Raw genomic sequence first — 19,942 nt, forward strand, 5'->3', positions numbered from 1 at the left:
AGCTGAGATCTGAGGATTGAGCTGTGAAGCCAATTCATACAGAAAGGTCTATAACATTCTTCTCTCCAGTTAACCAGCAAAAAGCTGGAAATGGAGATGTGGCTCAAATGGTAGAGCATCAGCTTTGAGTGAAAAAGCTAAAAACAGCACCTAGGTTCTGAATCTAAGCCCCATTACCAGTACAAAAGTGAATTAAAAAAAGAAGTTTTACATCTTTTGTCATGAATCGTTGTTGCCAGCAACAGTGGAACATTGTGCCTGGGATTCTGCTGTGGAAGGCAGCCACAGCCTTGCAGGCTGAAGTTATATCTTCATACACCAAGATAGCACTTTGTCGTCCGCAAGGAGTGATGGTCTGAATTGGGCCAAACATTGACAGCTTTTGGGCCACGGACCTCAGATCCTCAATAGGTTGCATGTTCTTTTTCAGCCATCTGGCAAAGAAGGAAAAGGAGTAAACAATTAGAAACAAATATGGATCTTGGTGTGGGGGGGGGCAGGGATTTCTTCACAGTTTAATGAAAGGGAAATGGATCATTCTGTTGGAAAGCAATGTTCCTCCTTTGTGACAGAGTCCTCGTGCCCGAGTGTGTGTGTGTGTGTGTGTGTGTGTGTGTGTGTGTGTGTGTGTGTGCTGCACGTGCTGCTACAGGGCTTGAACTCTGGGCCTGTGCTTTCACTTGGCCTCATCCAAGGCTGGTGCTTTACCACTTGAGCCCCATGTCTGTTTCCAGCTTTGGGATGGTTAATTGTAATCTCTCAGGTCTGCCTGGGCTGGCTTCAAACTTTGATCCTCAGATCTCAACCTCCTGAGTAGCTGAGATTACAGTCAAAAACCACTAGTGCCCAGCTATTTCTTCTTTAATGTACTCTTTTATTTGATACCACTACAAGCTGTCTTACCTATCCTTCTAGCTTCCTGTTCTGATTAATGTCCTACATCTCACTTGACACAGACTGGAGATACAATTCCAAGGAGTAAAGAGTTGCTCTGGAATATTTTGCTTTTTAAAATACTGTTCCTTTTAATTGTCACCTCAAGTATGAGCTTTTAGAAAGCTAACTTACCTAAACCTATAACTGATTCATTCTTAATTTCTATTCTAATAATCCAAATTCAAAATACTTAGTTTTGTTGGAGTTTGGCCTAATCGTAAAGTAGCTTGCCTAGCATGCACAAAGACCTGGGTTCAATTCCTCGGTACCACATATTTAGAAAAACTGAAGACTGGTGCTGTGGCTCAAGTGGTAGAACTCTAGCCTTGAGAAAGCCAAAGAGCCCAAGGACAGTGCCCAAGCCCTGAGTTCAAGGCCTAGGACTGAAAAAAAAAAAGAATGAAATATTAATAGCAACTAATGTTTGCTGAGTAGTTCCTAGTGCTTAACAGCCATCAGCTAAAGTAGGTACTATTGCCTTTACAAGTTCAAGTCCTGACATAAAGAATGAAGTAGAATGAAGAATGAAGTAGAATGAGTCACACTGCCAGGGAATACCACAAGTGGAAAGTTCAGTACCGATACAACAGTGTAAGCCAGCTTGTGGCCATCCTTCACATCAATTACAACTAAGACTGGTACGTAATATATAAAACAACAATTCGAAACTGTATTAAGTCAAAGCAGTGGATTGTGAGAGTCATCAAAATACTGAGCCACTAACAACTAGATAGAATGATTTGACTGGGAAGTATGCAGTTACTGGCCAATTCCTCCTAAGCCCAAGGCATTTGCCTCAAAGGAGAACCCATTGTGGCATGAGGCAATGCACAACAGGCTAAATAAAGTCCAGCAAAAAAATAAAAGAAACTGGGCATGGTGGCTCATGCCTATAATCCTAGCTACTAAGGAGGCTGGGATCTGAGAATCAAGGTTCAAAGCCAGCCCAGGCACAAAAGAACCTGAGATTCTTTTTTTTTTTTTGCCAGTCCTGGGCTTGGGCTTAGGGCCTGAGCACTGTCCTTGGACTTTCTCAAGGCTAGCACTCTACCACTTGAGCTTCAGCACCACTTCTGTCTTTTTTTCTATGTATGTGGTACCAAGGAATCGCAACTCCCGGAACCTGAGATTCTTATCTCCAATTAACCCCTAGAAAACGGGAAGTGAGGATTGGCTCTAGGGTAGAGCGGTAGCCTTAAGCAGAAGAGCTCAGGGACAGCACCCAGGCCGAGTTTAAGCCCCATGACCCACAAAACATAAAAGAGGCCTGGAGGATTGTAACTCCTTGAGTTCTTGAATCCTTGAATTTTCATCCTAGTTCTGAAAAAAAATCTCAAAGCAAAAGCATCTTTCTGGCCAGGAACAGGTATTTTGTGGCGCTAAATGATGAGGGCCAGGAGTAGGGCCTAGTGGTAGAGTACTTGCATAGCATGCAAGAAGCCCTAGGTTCAATTCCTCAGTACCACATACACAAAAAAAGCTGGAAGTGGTGCTGTGGCTCAAGTGATAGAGCTCTAGCCTTGAGCACAGAGGCTCAGGGACAGTGTCCAGACCCAGGGTCCAAACCTTAGTACTGGAAAAAAAAATGAGAAGAGGATTCCAGAGCAGAGAAATAACTTGTGTTAATTGTGCGTTTGAACCAATGGTGAGTCTTGGGTTCATGAATGGGACAGGCACAGACAGAACAGATGCTTAGAGAACTAAAGCAGGATTTAAACTGCTGCACAGAGAAAATCAAGACAGAGCTTGCTTTCTTTTAACTAGACTCTGCAAGGTTAAAAAAAAAATCTCAGCTGTAATTATATATGTATAAACATAAATGTATGAATATCCAGCAAGAGATACACAAGAGAGACAGAGTTGGGGGTAAGGAAGAGGGAGAGATGGGGAGAGGCAGAGAGATAGAGACAGAGAGAGGGAGAGACAGAGCAACCATGATTAAGGGGCCTGGGCTACAGCTCAGTAGTAGTAAACACTTGCCTGGTGTGTATGAAGCCTCCAGCATCACACACACACACCAAGTAGAAGTCATTAAATGAGACTATGGGCCAAAATAAAAAAGAAGGTCTTCATCTGAACAATACCTGACTTGAAAAAAAATCACTAGATGGCTTTAACAACAGACTTTCAACAAAATAAAACAAAACCTTGAAAGTGGGTTATTTGAAATCACTGAATTTGAGAAGCAAAAAGAAGAGAATGCTAAAAGTATATAGAGGCTAAGAAACTTAAGGGATACTATCAAAAAGGTTAAATATATGCATAAGAGGAATCCCAGGGAGAGATAAAAATGGCTGAAAACTCAAGAAATTTGAGGGAGGACATGGATATGCAAACCCCAAAAGATCAATGAGATTTAGATATGGAAAGTTCCAAAAGGCCCACATCATGCCATAGAATACTCCTGAACAAGGTGCAAGATAATCAGGAGAGCAACAGAGAAACCATAATCACAGAGAATCATGCACACAGAATATTCCTTAAGACTTATCAGTGGACATGGGAAGGGGTAACAATGTTCAAGAAGTAATGTACCCACTGCCTGATGAATGTAACTATAACCCCTCTATGCATGACCCAGATAATAAAAAATATATAAACACTTTTTAAAAGACTCAGTGCATTTTTTCAGAAAAAAAATCTCAGAGGAATAAATTTAACTGAGGTAAAAGATGTATGCATTAAACACTACAAGCTGCTGATATTAGAGAAGACAAAACTAGGAAAATATTCCATGTTCATGGATAAGAAGATAGCTAAATATATAAATAAATAAAATGTAATCTATGCATGAACATAGATGAATATATAGTAGAGTATATAGTCAAAATGTAATCTATATATGAAGATAGATGAGTATATAGACAAAACGTAGTCTATACATGAGGATAAATGAATAGTGTCTATCTTGTACATAAAATAGAATATCAACTTGTCTATGATTTCATTTATTTGAGGTACTAAAGAAAAGGTACATTTATGGAATCAATAAGAAAGTAGAATACTAGTTACCAGGTAAAAGAGGATATGAAATAGGGAGCTATTATTTAGTGAGTTTCAGAGGTTCAGTGTTGAATGATGAAAACATTCTGGAGTTGGATAGTAATCACAATTGTGTTACAATATAAAAGGACTTAGTATCATTGAGCTGTGTATTTGAAAATGGTTTAAAAGCACGTTTTAAGCTATACAGTTTTCTATCATAAAATATTTTACAAAAGCAATGAAAGTTGCCATTTTAAAGGATAAAATATTATTATGACACTCAATAGACTCAGAGAAAGCATTTGACAAAATTTACTTTTTAAAAAATGCTAAACCAAAAAAGAGAATCCAGGGTTGGGAGTCTGGCCTAGTGGTAGAGTGCTTGCCTAGCATGCACGAAGACCTGTGTTCAATTCCTCAGTACCATATACATAGAAAAGCCAGAAGTGGTGCTCAAGTGGCAGAGCACTAGCCTTGAGTAAAAAGCCCAAGAACAGGGCTCAGACCCTGAGTTCAAGCCCCAGGATTGTCGAGAGAGAGAAGGGTGGGGGGAGAAGAGAAAGAATCCACAAAAATGAATCATAAACATTATATTGATTTATTCCCCATTTAAGATTGAGAGCTAACTGAAGATGTCTGCTTTTCCACTTCAGTTTGACATCATATGGGAAACCTTAGTCATCGTTACAATAAGGCAGAGAAAAAAAAATAAATAAAATACATACTGGAAAGGGAATATGTTTGCAAATGACTATTAATATAGAAAACTCCCAGGGAATTATATAATTCAATCACCTCACTTCTTGTCACTTATCCAAAAGAATTGGAATCAGGATCTTGAAGAATTCTGATTTTATATTCCAATCTTACATTCAATGCAACACTAACAAATAAGTCAACATATATCCGCAATAGGAATCACAGAAAGAAATAATGACTAAATGATAAGACTATATAAAAAATGTAAATGTCCATTGGTGCCAAATGGAAATCCATACAAAAGAATGCTTAGCCGGGCGCCATGGCTCACTCCTATAGTCCTGGCTACTCAAGAGGTTGAAATCTGAGGATCACGGTCCAAAGCCAGCCCGAGTCCATAAGACTCTTATCTCCATTTAACCACTAGAAGATCAGAAGTGGGGCTGTGGCTCAAGGGGTAGGGCGGTACCCTTGAGCTGAAGAGCTCAGGGACAGTGCCCAGGCCCAGAGTTCAAGCCCCACTACCCCCCCCCCCAAAAAAGAATTATCTTTGGCCATACCAGGGCTTAAACCCAGGGCCTGGATGCTCTTATCACTTGTCTTTTTTTTTTGCTCATTGGCTGGTGATCTACCACTTGAGCCATGCTCCTACTCTGGCTTTATACTGGTTAATTGGAGATATAATCTTGAGGACTTTTCTGCTTGGACTGACTTTGACCTCTATCCTCAGATCCCAACCTCCTGATTAGCTAGGATTACAGATGTGAACCACCTTGACCTTTAAAAAGATGGAAATTCTGAAATATGTGACAACAAAGAAAAATGCTGAAGACATTATGCTAAATGAAATGAGCCAGTCACAGAAAAACTGCTTGACTCCACCAAATTAAAAGAGTTAATTCATAGAATCAAAGTGAAATGGTGATTACCAAAAGTCAAGGGAAGGAAACTCTGGGAAATTCCTCATCAATAGATCTAATCTTTCAGTAAGGCCAAATGAAGAAACTCTAAAATAAGCTATACATTGTACCTATCAACAATGTACTAGACACCCCAACTTTCTTAAGATGGTTGGTCTTATGATAGGTGCTCTTATAGCCATAAAAGAAAAATAATCCAAGACAGTCAAGTGCAGGTGGCTCATAACTGTAATCCAAGATACTGAGAAAGCTGAAGATTATCATTGAGGCCAGCCAATGAAGGATAAGAGTCATCTCCAGTTAATTAGGAAAAGACCAGAAGTAGAGGTGTGGCTCACTGGTAGAGTGCCTGACTTTAGCAGAAAACTAAAGGACAGGGCCCAAGCCCTGAGTTCAAGCCCCTGTATCTGGAGAGACTCCCTCTCCCCCCCCCCCCCTCTCTCTCTCTCTCTCTGTCACACACACACACACACACACACACACATTCAAGAAACTAAAAGCTACCTTAATAAATTAATAAAGTAGTTTGCAGTATGCAGCATTAATAAACACAAATCAGTTATATCTTTTTTTTTTTGGTCAGTCGTAGGCTTTTGACTCAGGCTGAGCACCGTCCCTGTGCTCTTCTGTGCAAGGCTAGTGCTCTACCACTTTGAGCCACAGCACCACCTCCAGTTTTCTAGTGGTTAGTTGGAGATAAGAGTCTCAAGGACTTTAGTGCCCAGGCTGGGTTTGAACCCTGATCCTCAGATCTCAGCCTCCTGAATAGTTAGAATTACTGGCAGGAGCCTCTGCCACCCAGCTGTATCATTTTTTTAAGTGCCCATTTACAATAGTGGTTTAAGATACAAAAGTGTAGTAAGAGCTGGGCACAATTGCTCATGCCTGTAATCCTAGCTATTTGGGAGGCTCAGATCTGAGGATCGAGGTTCAAAGCCAGCCCAGGCATTAAAGTTTAGAGATTCTTATCTCCAGTTAACCACTAGAAAACTGGAAGTGGCACTGTGGCTCAAGGGGTAGGGTGGTAGCCTCGAGCTGAAGAGCTCAGGGACAGTGTACAGATGTAGAAGACTTTTTCTATACTGAAAACTATAAAAATTAAAAATACTGTTTTAAGGAAACAAAAGAACTAAATATATGCACAGATATGTTTTGGAAGGCTCATTGCTATGAGAGTTCTACCCTACTGATTTATAGATTCAACAATTGCAACCAAACTCTAGTTGTAGGCCAGTCTGAGCACAAAAATAGTGAGACTCTGGGGCTAGGGCCATAATTCAAGTGGTCTATAGTTGCCTCTTGGGTTTGATCTCTAATACTTTTTTTTTTGCTAGCTCTAGGGCTTGAATTCAGGGAATAAAACCCGGGTGTTCATTCTGTACAATTTTCTTTGAACACCCCAATTTTGTTCTTTATGACTGAATGAAAATCCACTGTATATAAAGCACATTTTCTCTAAGGCTAATTTCCTTGTTTGGCTAATTGTGAATGGTGCAAGGATGCACATGGATGTGAAGGTGGCACTGTGCTAGATACAGTAACTTGCTACTATCTCTCTTGGCTGTACATTGAGGGGCTGAGAGTTTGGCCTAGTGGTAGAGTGCTTGCCTAGCATGCACGAAGACTCAGGTTCGATTCCTTGGTACCACATATGCAGAAAAAAAAAACAACTAGAAGTGGCGCTGAGGCTCAAGTGGTAGAGCTCTAGCCTTGAGAAAGCCCAAGGACAGTGCTCAGGCCCTGAGCTGAAGTCCAGGACTGGTAAAAAAAAAAGATTTTTTTAAAAATAAATTGAGAATAACTATGATGCTCAGAGTCACAATGATGAGGTTATCTGTGACCTGCTTGTTTTGCAAAGTACATACCTGTGGTTAGGCAACATATACCCATAAATGTAAAGCAAATGCTCCAACACATGGCAGGAAATTTAAGGAACTGGCTCTTTCAGTGTTGGCACAGATGAGTTGGACATCTGTAATACTAGGAAGCAGTCTAGAAATCTCATCAGGATTAGTCCAAAGGCAAACTGGAGGATGAATCCCTTACTCTTTCAGGAACCTCAGTCTTTTTCCGTTGAGGCCTTCCAGAGATGGAATGCGACACCAAATTATGGAGGATCATCTCCTTCACCCCAAGTCTACTGTAGATTAAAATGAAAATCTCATCTAAAAACTTCCATTACCACAATATCCCATGTGTGAACACACCAGGTACCCAGTCAATTTGGTCTGCAAAGTTAACTTTCATGTAAGCTGGGTGCCAACTATTTAAGAGGCTAAGGCTGGAGGGTTACTTGAACCCAGGAGTTCAAGTCCAGCCTGGTTACATAGCCAGATATATATTTTTAATGTATGAGTTACATATGGAACAACAAAAGACCTAAAATAGCCAAAGCGAATCTAGACACACACACACACACACACACACACACACACACACACACACACACACACACACACAAAGCAATACAGGTAGTATCACAATACCAGACCTCAAACTCTTTACTACAGAGCCATAATAACAAAACTGCTTAATATTTGCACAAAAATAGGCTCAAAAATCAATGAAATAAATTTTAGAAGACCAGAAACAAAACCAGACACTTTCAGTTATCGGATATTTAATAAAGGAGCCAAAGACATACTGTGGGGAAAAATAGCCTCTTCAACAATTGGTGTTGGAAAAACTAGGTAGCCATATGCAGAAAACTAAAAGTGGATCCCTGTGAACATATCTTGGCTACTGAGAATAGTGTGGCAATGAACATGGCTATGCAGGTGTCCCTGTCATATCCTGGGTTGTGATGCTCAGGTTAAATGCACTAATATCAATTCAAAGTGGATTGAAGACCTCAACATTAGACTTGAAATTTTGAAACTACTGCAAGAGAGAGTAGGAGAAACATTAGAACTTAGAGGTATAGGTAGAAACTCCTTGAATACAGTCCCAAGGGTACAGCAGATAGGAGAGAAACTTTACAAGTGGGACTACTTTAAAATAAAAAGTTTCTGCACAGCTAAAGACATAGTTACTAAACTAGAAAGATGGCCAACCAATTGGGAAAAGATCTTTACCAGGATTACATCACACAAAGACCTAATATCCAATATATACAAAGAGCTCAAGAAACTAACTCCTCTCCAACTTAATACACCAATTACTAAATGGACAAAGGGACTAAGGAAAGACTTCCTCAAAGAAGAAGTAAGAATGACAAAGAAACACATGAGGAAATTCTCATCACCCCTGGCCATAAAGAAAATGAAAACTGAAACAACCCTGAGATTCCATATCATCCCAGTTAGATTGACCAACATTTTGAATTTGAACAACAGCAGGGATGTGGGAAACATGACCCTAATTTTAAAGGAAATAGCTTTAGCACTGTTGGTAGGAATGTAAACTCATACTATCACTCTGGAAAGCAGTTTGGATGTTCCTCAAAACACTAAACATAGACCTTCCCTACAACCCAGGCATACCCCCATCCTAGGCATTTAACCTGAGCATCACGACCCAGGATATGACAGGGACATCTGCACAGCCATGTTCATTGCCACCCTATTCTCAGTAGCCAAGATATGTTCACAGTCCAGATATCCTACGACAGATGAGTAGATCTAAAACAATGGGGTACCTATACATAATGGAATTTTATACAGCCATTAGAAAGAATAAAATAATGGCATTTGCAGGGAACTGGATGGAACTCGAACAAATCGTGTTAAGTGAAGTAATCCAAGTTCAAAGACACAAATGGCTCTTGTTCTCTCCGATATGCAGAAGTTAGATCTTAAAATGCCCTGGGATGTGACTAATTACGCAGGATTTGAGATACTCACACACAATGAGACCAATAGAGAATACTCTTAGGAGAGAAACACAAAGGCACATTGCCTAAGGAACTCTTCATATTTCTTTTTTTGTGTATGTGCCAGTCCTGGGCTTGAGCTCAGGGCCTGAGCACTGTCCTTGGACTTTCTCAAGGCTAGAGCTCTACCACTTGAACCTCAGCCCCTTCTGACTTTTTTCTATGTATGTGGTACCGAGGAATTGAACCCGGGTCTTGGTGCATGCTAGGCAGACACTCTACCACTAGGCCAAACTCCTGGCCCCGACTCTTCATATTTTTTAAGATAATCTAAAAAGTGAAATGATCTCTAAGGTATGGAAACAAAAGACCTTTTTAAAGTTTTTTTTATTAGTTTTTAAATTTTGATGATTCTGGCTTCTTTACCTTACATATGGTGTATTTACATATATGTCTTTGGGAGGGCTGGGTTGGGCATAGAACTCAAGGGAAAAGGGGGTGAAAAAGTGCTGCAGTGGAGCTGGACATTGATGAATGTGAACTACACAACTCGTAGGTGGAGACACAAGGGAGGGACTAGGAGAGAGTGAAAGAACAGAGGGCACTATGAAAGGAAATGAACTCTATCTGACTCATAATTGTAATCCTTCTGTATATCACCTCTATAATAACAATAAAGTCAATTAATGTTTTAAAGATAGGAATTGAGAAATAACCAGCATGGCAAATGTTTACCAATGACTTTTACCCCTGTCTACATGTGAGCTTAGGGACTTTGATGCAATATCAACATTGGTGAGTCAATACACAAGTCCTTGAACATGTTCAGGTGTGACTCAAGCTCTTGCTGTACTGATGGGAGATAGCTGGATACCATCTCCTTATTGTCTCACGAGGATTAGTTGGCTTTGCCTAGAGCTTGTACAGCTCTGAAGGCCTGTGGATATTGTCTAAGCTAGAGGAAAAGGAATAAATGGAAGGAAAATCCCTTTGATTGAACTGATGGCCTCATACTCTTGCTCAGCTTTTTTGCCCAAGACTGATGCTCTGCCACTTAAGCTACACCTCTAATTCCATCTATTTGCTCGTTAGAGGTAAGAATACTTTGGATTTATATACATGAGCTGGCTTTACACTGTGCTCCTCAGATCTCAGCCTCCTGAGTGGTAGGATTTCAGGCATGAGACACCAGCTATTGGATTATCCCTTCCTTCCTTCCTGCCTGCCTGCCTGCCTTCCTTTCTTCTCCCTCCTTCCTTCTTTCCCTCCCTCCCTCCCTCCCTCCTTCTTTCTTTCCTTCCCCCCTTCCTCTTTGCCAATACCAGGGCTTGAACTAAGGTCCTTGCACTTGCTCAGCTGGCACTTTACCACTTAAACCATTTCTCCAGGCCAGCTGTTTACCAGTCAATTAGTGATAAAGTCTTGAGCACTTGTTTTTTCGGTGATTTAATTGGAGGAAAGAGTGTGTGGATTTTCCTACCTAGGCTGGCTTTAAAGTGGGAGCCTTAGATCTCAGCATCCTGAGTAGCGAGGATGAGAAGCATGAGCCACCTGTGTCTAGCTTAAAACTCTTACTTCTTTTTTTTTTTAGGGTGACATCCCAGTCATATGCTAGTGGCATATGCCTAAAATCCTAGCTGCTCAGGAAGCTGAGATTTGAATATTACTATTTGAAGCCAGCTGGTAAGCTAAATCCGTAGGACTCTTATCTCCAATTTATCATCAAAAAACTGGAAGTGAAGATGTGACTCAAGTGATAGAATTACTGTAGGGCAAAAATAAGACAACCTACCTGACAATTATGGTGCACATTGGAGGCTCCTTTATGTTTTTCTTCCACAAGTGGCATTTCTTCCATCCTTCCACTGTGCTGATTTTCTTTCTCTTCCATGAGGGCATTTTGCTTGGCTTTGGGGACAAACTAATCTCGTTTGGCAATTGTTGTCTTGCAAAGAGTTTTTCTAAGCCAGTGAAATCTGATTCATCATCTGATAACAGGACAAACATTAATACATCATTCCTTGTCATCTTTGCAAGGCAAGAGTTCACAGCATTGACATGCCTTGGTATATGGTGGTGGGGGCTCAGGGGCTGAAGATAGAAGCCAAGGTCTTGAGCATGATAGACAAAAGTTCTATTGAGCCATGACCCAGCCCCTATTTTTATCCTTTAATTACTTTTCTCTTTTTTTCTTTCTGTCGTGTGTGTGTGTGTGTCTGTGTGTGTGCCAATACTGGGGCTTGAACTCGGGGTGTTGCACTTTCACTTGGCTTTTTCACTCAAGGCTTATACTCTACCACTTGATCCATAAATCCACTTAAGGCATTTTTCTGGTTCATTGGCAATAACAGTTTATAGGATTTATCAACATGGGCAAATAAAGCTTTTTCCTAGCCAAGACTCCAAATCACAGGTTCAAAACTTAAAGGGATCATTTCTTCCCTGCAGTGCAATGGACTTTGGCTGTATCTGTCCTCTTTAAATTGCAAAGACTTACTAAACCCTTCAAAGCAAGACAAATGGCAGGTTCTGCAGCAGAAACTACCAGCTGCTAAAAGTGTATCAATGTCAGTCAGCATTTGAATTATGCTGAAGGAACAAAATCAAAAGCAACATATAACTGGAATATCACTATAAAGGCAAAAGCCACTTCTCCAACTCCACATAAATGTTTGCATTGTTAACTTTCAAGTTGCAGTTTCATTGCAAAATTGACATGAAAAGATTTCTATTGGTGTAAATAAACAACTCTGAAAAATACTAAAATAAAAGTCGTTCTTTTCCCTTAAATTCATGCGTCTCCTTCCAAAACTCTTTTTCTTTGAATTCACATACAAACATGATTTTACAAATGTATGTTTGTCATTGGATATAAACAAAATCCTGTTGTGTTTTTTCTCTTGTGTCTTATTTATTAAAACTCTACACTACTAGGTTTTGTAAATATTTACGTGTCAGCCTTCATTATGGTTTAGACCTTGAATATTCTTCAAAGGCCCATATGTTAAAGGTTTGGTGCTAGCCTGTGGCATTTTGAAAGATGGGACCTTTAGGGTCTACTCAGAAACACAACAAATCAAAGAAAGGCTGGGTAACTTGGATTGCATTAAACTGCAGAACTTCTGCATGGCAAAGGACATAGCAAAATTTTTTTTAAAAAGTTCATAGATTGAAAGATCTCCATTAGCCATACAACAGACAAGGGCCTCATATCTAAAATATACTTAGAGCTCAAAAACCCCCAGAAACAAACCCTGAAAGAAACAAACACCCCCATTAATAAGTGGGCTTACTTAAGGAGAGATTCTCTGAAGAGGGAATAAGAATGGCCAATAGACATATGAAGAAATGCTCAACATCCCTGGCCATAAAAGAAATGCAAATCAGGGCTGGGAGCTTAGCCTAGTGGTAGAGTGCTTGCCTAGCATGCATGAAGACCTGGGTTCAATTCCATGGTACCACATACATAGAAAAAGCCTGAAGTGGTGCTGTAGCTCAAGTGGTAGAGTTCTAACCTTGAGAAAAGTCCAAGGACAGTGCTCAGGCCCTGCGTTTAAAGCCCCATGACTGGCAAAAAAAAAAAAGAAAAAGAAAAAGAAATGCAAATCAAAGCACTATGGAGATTCCACCTTACCTCAGTTTTCTGCTAAAGGTCATTATCAAGAAAACTAATAACAACAGATGCTGTTAGGGATGTGGCCAAAAGGGAATGCTACTATGCTGTTGGTGGGAGTGTAAATTTGTTCACCAATTTTAGAAACCAGTAATGTAGGTTCCCCAAAAGATTAAAGGAACTCCTATGACCCAGTAATCCTACTCCTGGGCATTTACTCAAAAGATTACAAACATGGCCATACTAGAGCCTCCAGTACTACCATGTTCATTGCAGTATTATTTACCATAGCTAAAATATAGCACCAAGCCAGATGCCCCTCAATAATCTTGAATGGATCAAGACTATGTTATATAGATACACAATGGAATTCAATGCTTCCATTAAAAAGAATTATACTACCCCATTCATAAGGAAATGTAAAGACCTGCAAAAATATTTATATTAAGTGAAGCAAGCCAGGCCCAAAGAAATATAAGTTGCATGGTTTCCCTCATTTGCAATAACTAGAATATGTCTATGATGGTCTTAGCAGGGGATCAAAATAGCCCAATTGCTCAGTACAAAGGACCATATATAATAAAGCATATCAAAATGAACTCCAAGAATTGGAAACAAGAGGTTCTTATTATGTCTGATAAGCAGTTGTTTGTATTTTTTTGTTTTAGTTTTCTGTACCCATTGTCTTATACATAAGTTTATCTGATCCATGGAAGGGAAAGGGAATCACCGAAGGACAAAGGATGAACTAATACAACAATAATAGTCACTAGACATTATGCTGGAAATGAACTTTACAACTTGGGGGTTGGGGAGTAAGGAGGGGTAAGTGGGAGAAAATAAGGAAGGGGGTAACTGTTTAAAAAGAAATGTACTTATTACCTTATATAACTATAACACCATATATATACATATATATGGTAATGAACAGGAAGGTTATATATATAGTACCTACTGGAAGAAGTTCTGTCCCTGTGAATATGGCCTCAAAGAAATATTAGAACCCTTTCCTGTCCTATCTTTCTCTTTGCTTCCCATATACCATTGGATGGTGGACCCATTTTGCTCTACCAGACACTCTTTACCACAATGTCCTACCTTGCCACAAGAATCAGAACAATAACTCCAACTGACCACAGACTAAAACCTCAGAGACACTAAACTAATATTAGCCTCTTAAGTTAATTTATCTTGAGTATTTGTCAAGATGACAGAAAGCTGACTTTATAGTAGCCATTCACATTATAAACATAACTTTTTTTTGGCCAGTCTTAGGGCCTGGGCACTGCCCTTGGGCTTTCTCAAGGCTAGAGCCTTGAACCACAGCACTACTTTGGGCTTTTTCCTATGTAGGAATCAAACCCCGGTCTTTGTGTATTCTAGGCAAACACTCTACCATTAGGTCTTGTTCTTGGTCCCTAAACATAACTTTTTTGTTTACATTTCCTGCATTTCTTGTTGACAAATATTAATTTATATGATTAGATGCACATAGGCATATCACTTTTGTGTTCCTTCCCTAAGAATATTCTTCACTGGTGTGTAAATATCTAGAGTCCTGTATAAACTTTATTATGTTCCTATGTATTTTTACATCTAGCTTCTGCATATAAGAGAAAACATGTGCTGTTTGTTTCTCTGAGTTTGGCTTACCTCACTTAACATGGTTTGTTCTAGGTCCATCCATTTCCCTGCAAATGACATATTATTCTAAAGGCTGTGTAAATTCCATCCTGTGTAGGTACCACATTTTTTTTGATCCACTCATCTTTTGTGGGGCACCTGGGGTTTTCCCTAACTGCACTAACTATTGTGAATAGTGCAGCATAAATATAACTATTCATTTGATCATTCTTTTTAATTTTTTTCTTTTTAATCATTCATGGGCCTTGAACTTTGGGCCTGGGTGCTATTCCTGAGCTCTTCAGCTCAAAGTTATCATTCTACTACTTGAGCCACAGAGCCACTTGAACTTTTGTCTATCATCATCATTTTTATTATTATTCTGCGAGTCTGGGACTTGAACTCAGGGGCTGGACTCTCTCCCTGAGCCTCTCTGTGCTCAAGGCTAGCACCCTACCACTCAAGTCACAGCACCACGCCTGGCTTTTTCTGTTTATGTGGTACTGAGGAATTGAACCAAGGGCTTCATGTATGCTAAGCAATCACTGTACCACTAAGCTGCATTCTCAGCCCTTGATCATTCTTCTATTTAATGACATTGGGTTGTTCAAATAGTTACATACACATCCCTGTTAATGCATCTGTGTGCACAGGTGTATTTGTCAGTATTTGATAGTAAATGGGAAAGTCCCAGTCTGGGGGACATGAATATGTAACAACATGGAAGTGTGAATTTTTTGTTGTCACAGTTTTGTCCTAAGAAAGACTTTAAAGTCAGAGAAAAATCCAGCATGTGTCAGATACCTATTAGTACACAAAATACTAATCTGTATAATACAAAAACAAAACCCTTGTGAGGTGCTAGCTGTAATCGTAGCTACTCAGGAAGCCTAGGTTCAGAGATTCATAGCTTAAAGCCAGCTTCAACAATAAAGACCCTGATATTCCATTTCCAAAAATAATCAGCAAAAAGCCAGGCTTGGAGTGTGGGATTCAAGCAGTAGAATGCTAGCTATGAGCAAATAGCAAAGCAAACTTGATTGGTACTGGCAAAAAGGAAAGAAAAGAAAAAATGTAGAGAAAAAAAGAGAAAGGAATAAGAAGAAGGAACCCCTGGAAACCCCTGTTTCTAAATGTGATCATAATGTGGCATACTGAGGGTTACTACTTCAATTCTTAACTTAAAGAAGCATGCAACAGTGAGTGCCTGGACTCTGGCTACCTGTTGCCACAGAAGAAAGAGGGCCATGTGGGAAGCCATGATATTTGCATTAACTGGTGAAAGCACATAGAACAGGGGAATGTAATTTTTATATACTAAATGTAACACCCTGGGAAGTAGGTTTTCATTTATTTGTGTGTGTGCACACGCACACTCACATGCGCGCCCTAACAAGCACTAGAGCTTGAACTCAGGACCTCGACTCTGTCTTTATCTTTTCCTCTCACAGCTGTGGCCCTATAGCTTGAGTTATGGCTTCCCTGCTGGATATTTGCTGGTTAATTCAGGATAGAGTTTTACAGATGTTCTTCTCCAGCCTTGGTTCAAACTGGGATCCTGAGATCTCAGCTTCCTGAGTAGCTAGAATTACAGGTGAGCACTCCTGGAGCCGGGCGTTAGTAGTTGGTTTTGAGCCATCTTGAATGGGATCTCAAGAAGGAGTCTGTCAAAGGATGAGGCCATATTCGTTGAAATTGGTTGAAAGTCTATGGTATGGGAAAGGTATAAAAGCTGCTTATGCCTCTCAAAATTCATGTTGGAATTCTAACCCTGGAGACTGCAGGAGGAAGAGCTCTTAGGAGATGCATAAATTATAGGGGTACAGCCTCAGGAAATGGATTTGTGACCTTACATAAACAGTTGTGAAACCTCTTGCATCTTCCTCCATATAAAGACACTGCAAGAAGACTGTGAATCAGAAAATCCTCACGGGCCATTGAATCTGCTTGGACGTTGTACTCCCAGGCTCTTGAACACCAGAAAACAAATTCCTTTTGTTTATTATTTACTCACTCTGTGCTGTTTTGTTACAGCAACCTAAGCAAAGACTGGTGAAAGCAGAGAGAGGAATCCAAGCTCCTCAGCAGGCAGAGATCTGAGACTAGTAGTTTGAAGCCAGTCCAGAAAGAGAACTGGGAGAATCTTATCACCAATTAATCAGCAAAAAACTAGAAAGGTGAGCTGTATCTCAAGTGGTAGAGCACCAGCTTTAAGCCAAAAAAAGCCAAGCAACAGAGTGAGACCCTGAACTCAAGCCCTAGTATAGGAGGAAAAAAACCCAATGTTTTATTATCATTTAAATTTAAAAAAAAATTAGTACTGGGGTTTGAACTCAGGGCCTTAGGGTTGTTAGGCTGTTATCACTTGAATAACGTTTGCTGGTTATTTGAATCTTGATTACCTTTCTGTCTGGGCTGGTCTCAAATTCTAGTTATCCAGATCTCAGTCTCCTCAGTAGTTAGGATGTTAGGGATGTGTCTCAAGTGCTCAGCTACTGACAAAGACTTTCAAATTATTTTTCAAAATAAAATATGAATCAATTAACATGTCATTGAACTACTGATAGTCTGTGAAGACACTGACTTTTTCACATGTTTATCATTATTGGTCATTTTAAATTGGACCATTATGATGACATTAATAATTATTTTTTACTTCCTGATGACCAGAGTATTTTTAAATCTTTCATGCTTATTGAGGATTTGTAATTCACCTTGTGGATTATCTGTCCATGAATTCCATTGGACTGTATATATTTTTAGTTGTGGTTTATGTTATGTCAGCTCATCTGTAATGTAAGGATTTAGTCACAATGCCTTAGTTTCAGAGATTTAGAATTCAAGTGACCAAAACTTTCAGTTTAAAACCACTGTATCAATATCTAACTTCCTTTTCAGATCTTAATCACTATGGAAGCTTTTTTACTCCTTCCTTCCTTCCTTTCTTCCTTCCTTCCTTCCTTTCTTCCTTCCTTCCTTCCTTCCTTCCTTCCTTCCTTCCTTCCTTCCTTCCTTTCTTCCTTCCTCTTTCTTTCTTTCTCCCTTGCTTGCATTTTCTCTCTCTCCCTCTCTCTCATCTCATTTTTTTTCTCTTTCTGTACTGAGGTTTGAACTTAAAGCTTCATTCTTGCTAGGCAGGTTGATCTGTCACATAAGCCAAATCTTCTGCCTCCTATTTGTCTTCTAACTTCATGGGCACAGGTGGCCATCATCTTCCTCTGTTTTCCACTTAATTACTAACAATTAAAGAAGGAGGCTTCACACAGTTCCACAAAGCAATCATATTGTCAACTACCCTGACCAACTTTAAGGACTGGCAGGCCACCCCAAACTACAAATAAAATATCACAAGTTACTAGCTACTAGGTGGGATGAGAGATGCCTGCAGTTTTAGCCTTGGCTTCTAGGAGGCTGAGGCACGAAGACCACGTAAGCCCAAAAGTGTAAAGCCAGCTTAAACTATAGCCTATTTCAAAATAGCAACCACAGTAGCAAAAACAGCAACAGCAGGAATAATAAAATTGCAGATGGACCAGGAGTTTGGCTTAGTGGTAGAGGGCTTGCCTAGCATGCACGAAGATCCGGGTTCGATTCCTCAGTACCACATACATAGAAAAAAGCTGAAAGTAGTGCTGAGGCTCAAGTGGTAGAGTTCTAGCCTTGAGACAGCCCAAAGACAGTGCTCAGCCCCTCAGTGCAAGCTCAGGACTGGCAATAAATAAATGAATAAATTTAATTTAATTGCAGGTTACTTCTAATCATCAGATAAAATATCCTGAGCTGTATCAAATGTCAACAGAAGAAAGGAAAGGTAGAAAACAGAGTGAAAGAATTTGGTTTAAAAACTTTGCTTTTTGTTTTTATGTGGGTCATGGGGCTTATACTTGGCCTGGGCACTGTCCCTGAGCTCTTCAGCTCAAGGCTACCACGCTACCCTTGAGTCAAGCCCCACTTCCCATTTTCTAAAGGTTAATTGGAGATAAAAGCCTCAGGTCCTTTTGTGCCGGGACTGGCTTTGAACCTTGATCCTCAGATCTCAGCCTCCGGAGTAGCTAGGATTACAGTAAAAACTTTACTTTTAACTTGGAAGTTTTCTTACTAATTTTTTGTTGGTGGTGGTCATGGGGCTTGAACTCAGGCCCTTGTCCCTGAGCACTTTTTCTCAAGGCTAGTGCTGTGCCACTGAGCAATAGCTCTACTTCCAGTTTTCTGGTAGTTACGTGGAGATAAGACTCTCAAGGACTTCTAATCTGGGCTAGCTTTGAACCACAATCTTCAGATCTCAGTCTCCTAAGAAGCTAGGATTGCAGGCATGAGCCCCCAGTGGCCAGCTGTCTTACTAATTTTGAAGTCAAACCTAAAGCTTAATTCATGCATTTGGTATATTTCCCTGTGACTTTTTCCATCATTCCACAAATATATTTTGCCTACAACATAAACCAATGTATCTTGGCTTCTAAAAAGGCTACAAGCACTAAAGAACCATTAGGAAGGGACAATGATCCCAGTGCGAGGGTCAATTCCTCTGAGAACCTGGACCTGAAAGTCCATAGATGGTCCTTGAGTCTCAAGAACTCCTCACCTCTAATATATCAAGAATAAAATCTTCTGCTTAGGAACCTGTGATCTGAAGATCACAGTTCAAAGCCAGCCAGAGAGAAAATGCCCACGAGATTCTAATCTCCAATTAACTGACAGAATAGCTGGAAGTGAAGTTGTGGCTCAAGTGGTAGAGCACTAACCTTGAATGAAAAAACTAAGGGGCAGAGCTCAGGCCCTGAATTCAAGGTCCAATAATGGCACAAAAGTTGGGGAGGAGGTGGGGAAGGAGGAAGAGGAGAGGGAGTAGGGGAGGGGAAGGAGGAGGAAGGGGAGGGAAAGGAGGAAGTTGTTTTTACCTACTCATGGCTGAAACTGGGAATTTGTATCAAAATAAAATATTTGCTTTCAAAAAAACAATTCAATTGCCCTCTACCCATGTACATTTACCTTTGTCCTCCTCAGTCCTATAGGATTGTAGCGTGTCTACCAGACGACTGGGAAGCAGCTTGTGAAGCTTGGATAGTTTTTCGAAGATTGGTATCACGACTTCAGGATTGGTATAGTTTCCGCCTTGCTCTTCGTTAAGGAGTGGGGATTTTAATAGAGGGCGGTTGTTGCTGGGTGTTCCCATGATGGCGTGCTGAGTTCAAAGACAAAACAGAATTTGATGAGTGAGGTATCTTGGGGTTGCACCTCTCAGCATCCCTCCATATCCAAGAAGAGATGACAGAACGTACTTCTTGGTCTCTGACTGCTTCACATTCTGAGAGTCACAATGCTCCACAATTGGGCCTGGAACACTGAAGTGTTCAT

General features: G+C 40.2%; 1 protein-coding gene across 1 annotated transcript in view; it reads right to left on the minus strand.

Moving 5' to 3' along the window:
- The window catches only part of LOC150048413 (testis expressed protein 56-like), a 34,165-nt gene extending 14,298 nt beyond the window's left edge, over positions 1 to 19,867 (minus strand). Inside the window, exons 1-3 of the mRNA XM_090356398.1 lie at positions 19,577 to 19,867; positions 11,144 to 11,339; positions 212 to 434 (exon numbers count right to left, since the gene is read on the minus strand). Of these exons, the coding sequence (XP_090212524.1) occupies positions 212 to 434; positions 11,144 to 11,339; positions 19,577 to 19,760 (603 nt within the window). The 5' untranslated portion in view covers positions 19,761 to 19,867. The remainder of the gene's footprint in view (positions 1 to 211; positions 435 to 11,143; positions 11,340 to 19,576) is intronic.
- Between the last annotated feature and the right edge of the window lie 75 nt (positions 19,868 to 19,942).

The sequence above is a fragment of the Megascapheus bottae genome, chromosome 22 (assembly GCF_031878675.1).
Source record: "Megascapheus bottae isolate mThoBot1 chromosome 22, mThoBot2.hap1, whole genome shotgun sequence".
Taxonomy (NCBI): domain Eukaryota; kingdom Metazoa; phylum Chordata; class Mammalia; order Rodentia; family Geomyidae; genus Megascapheus; species Megascapheus bottae.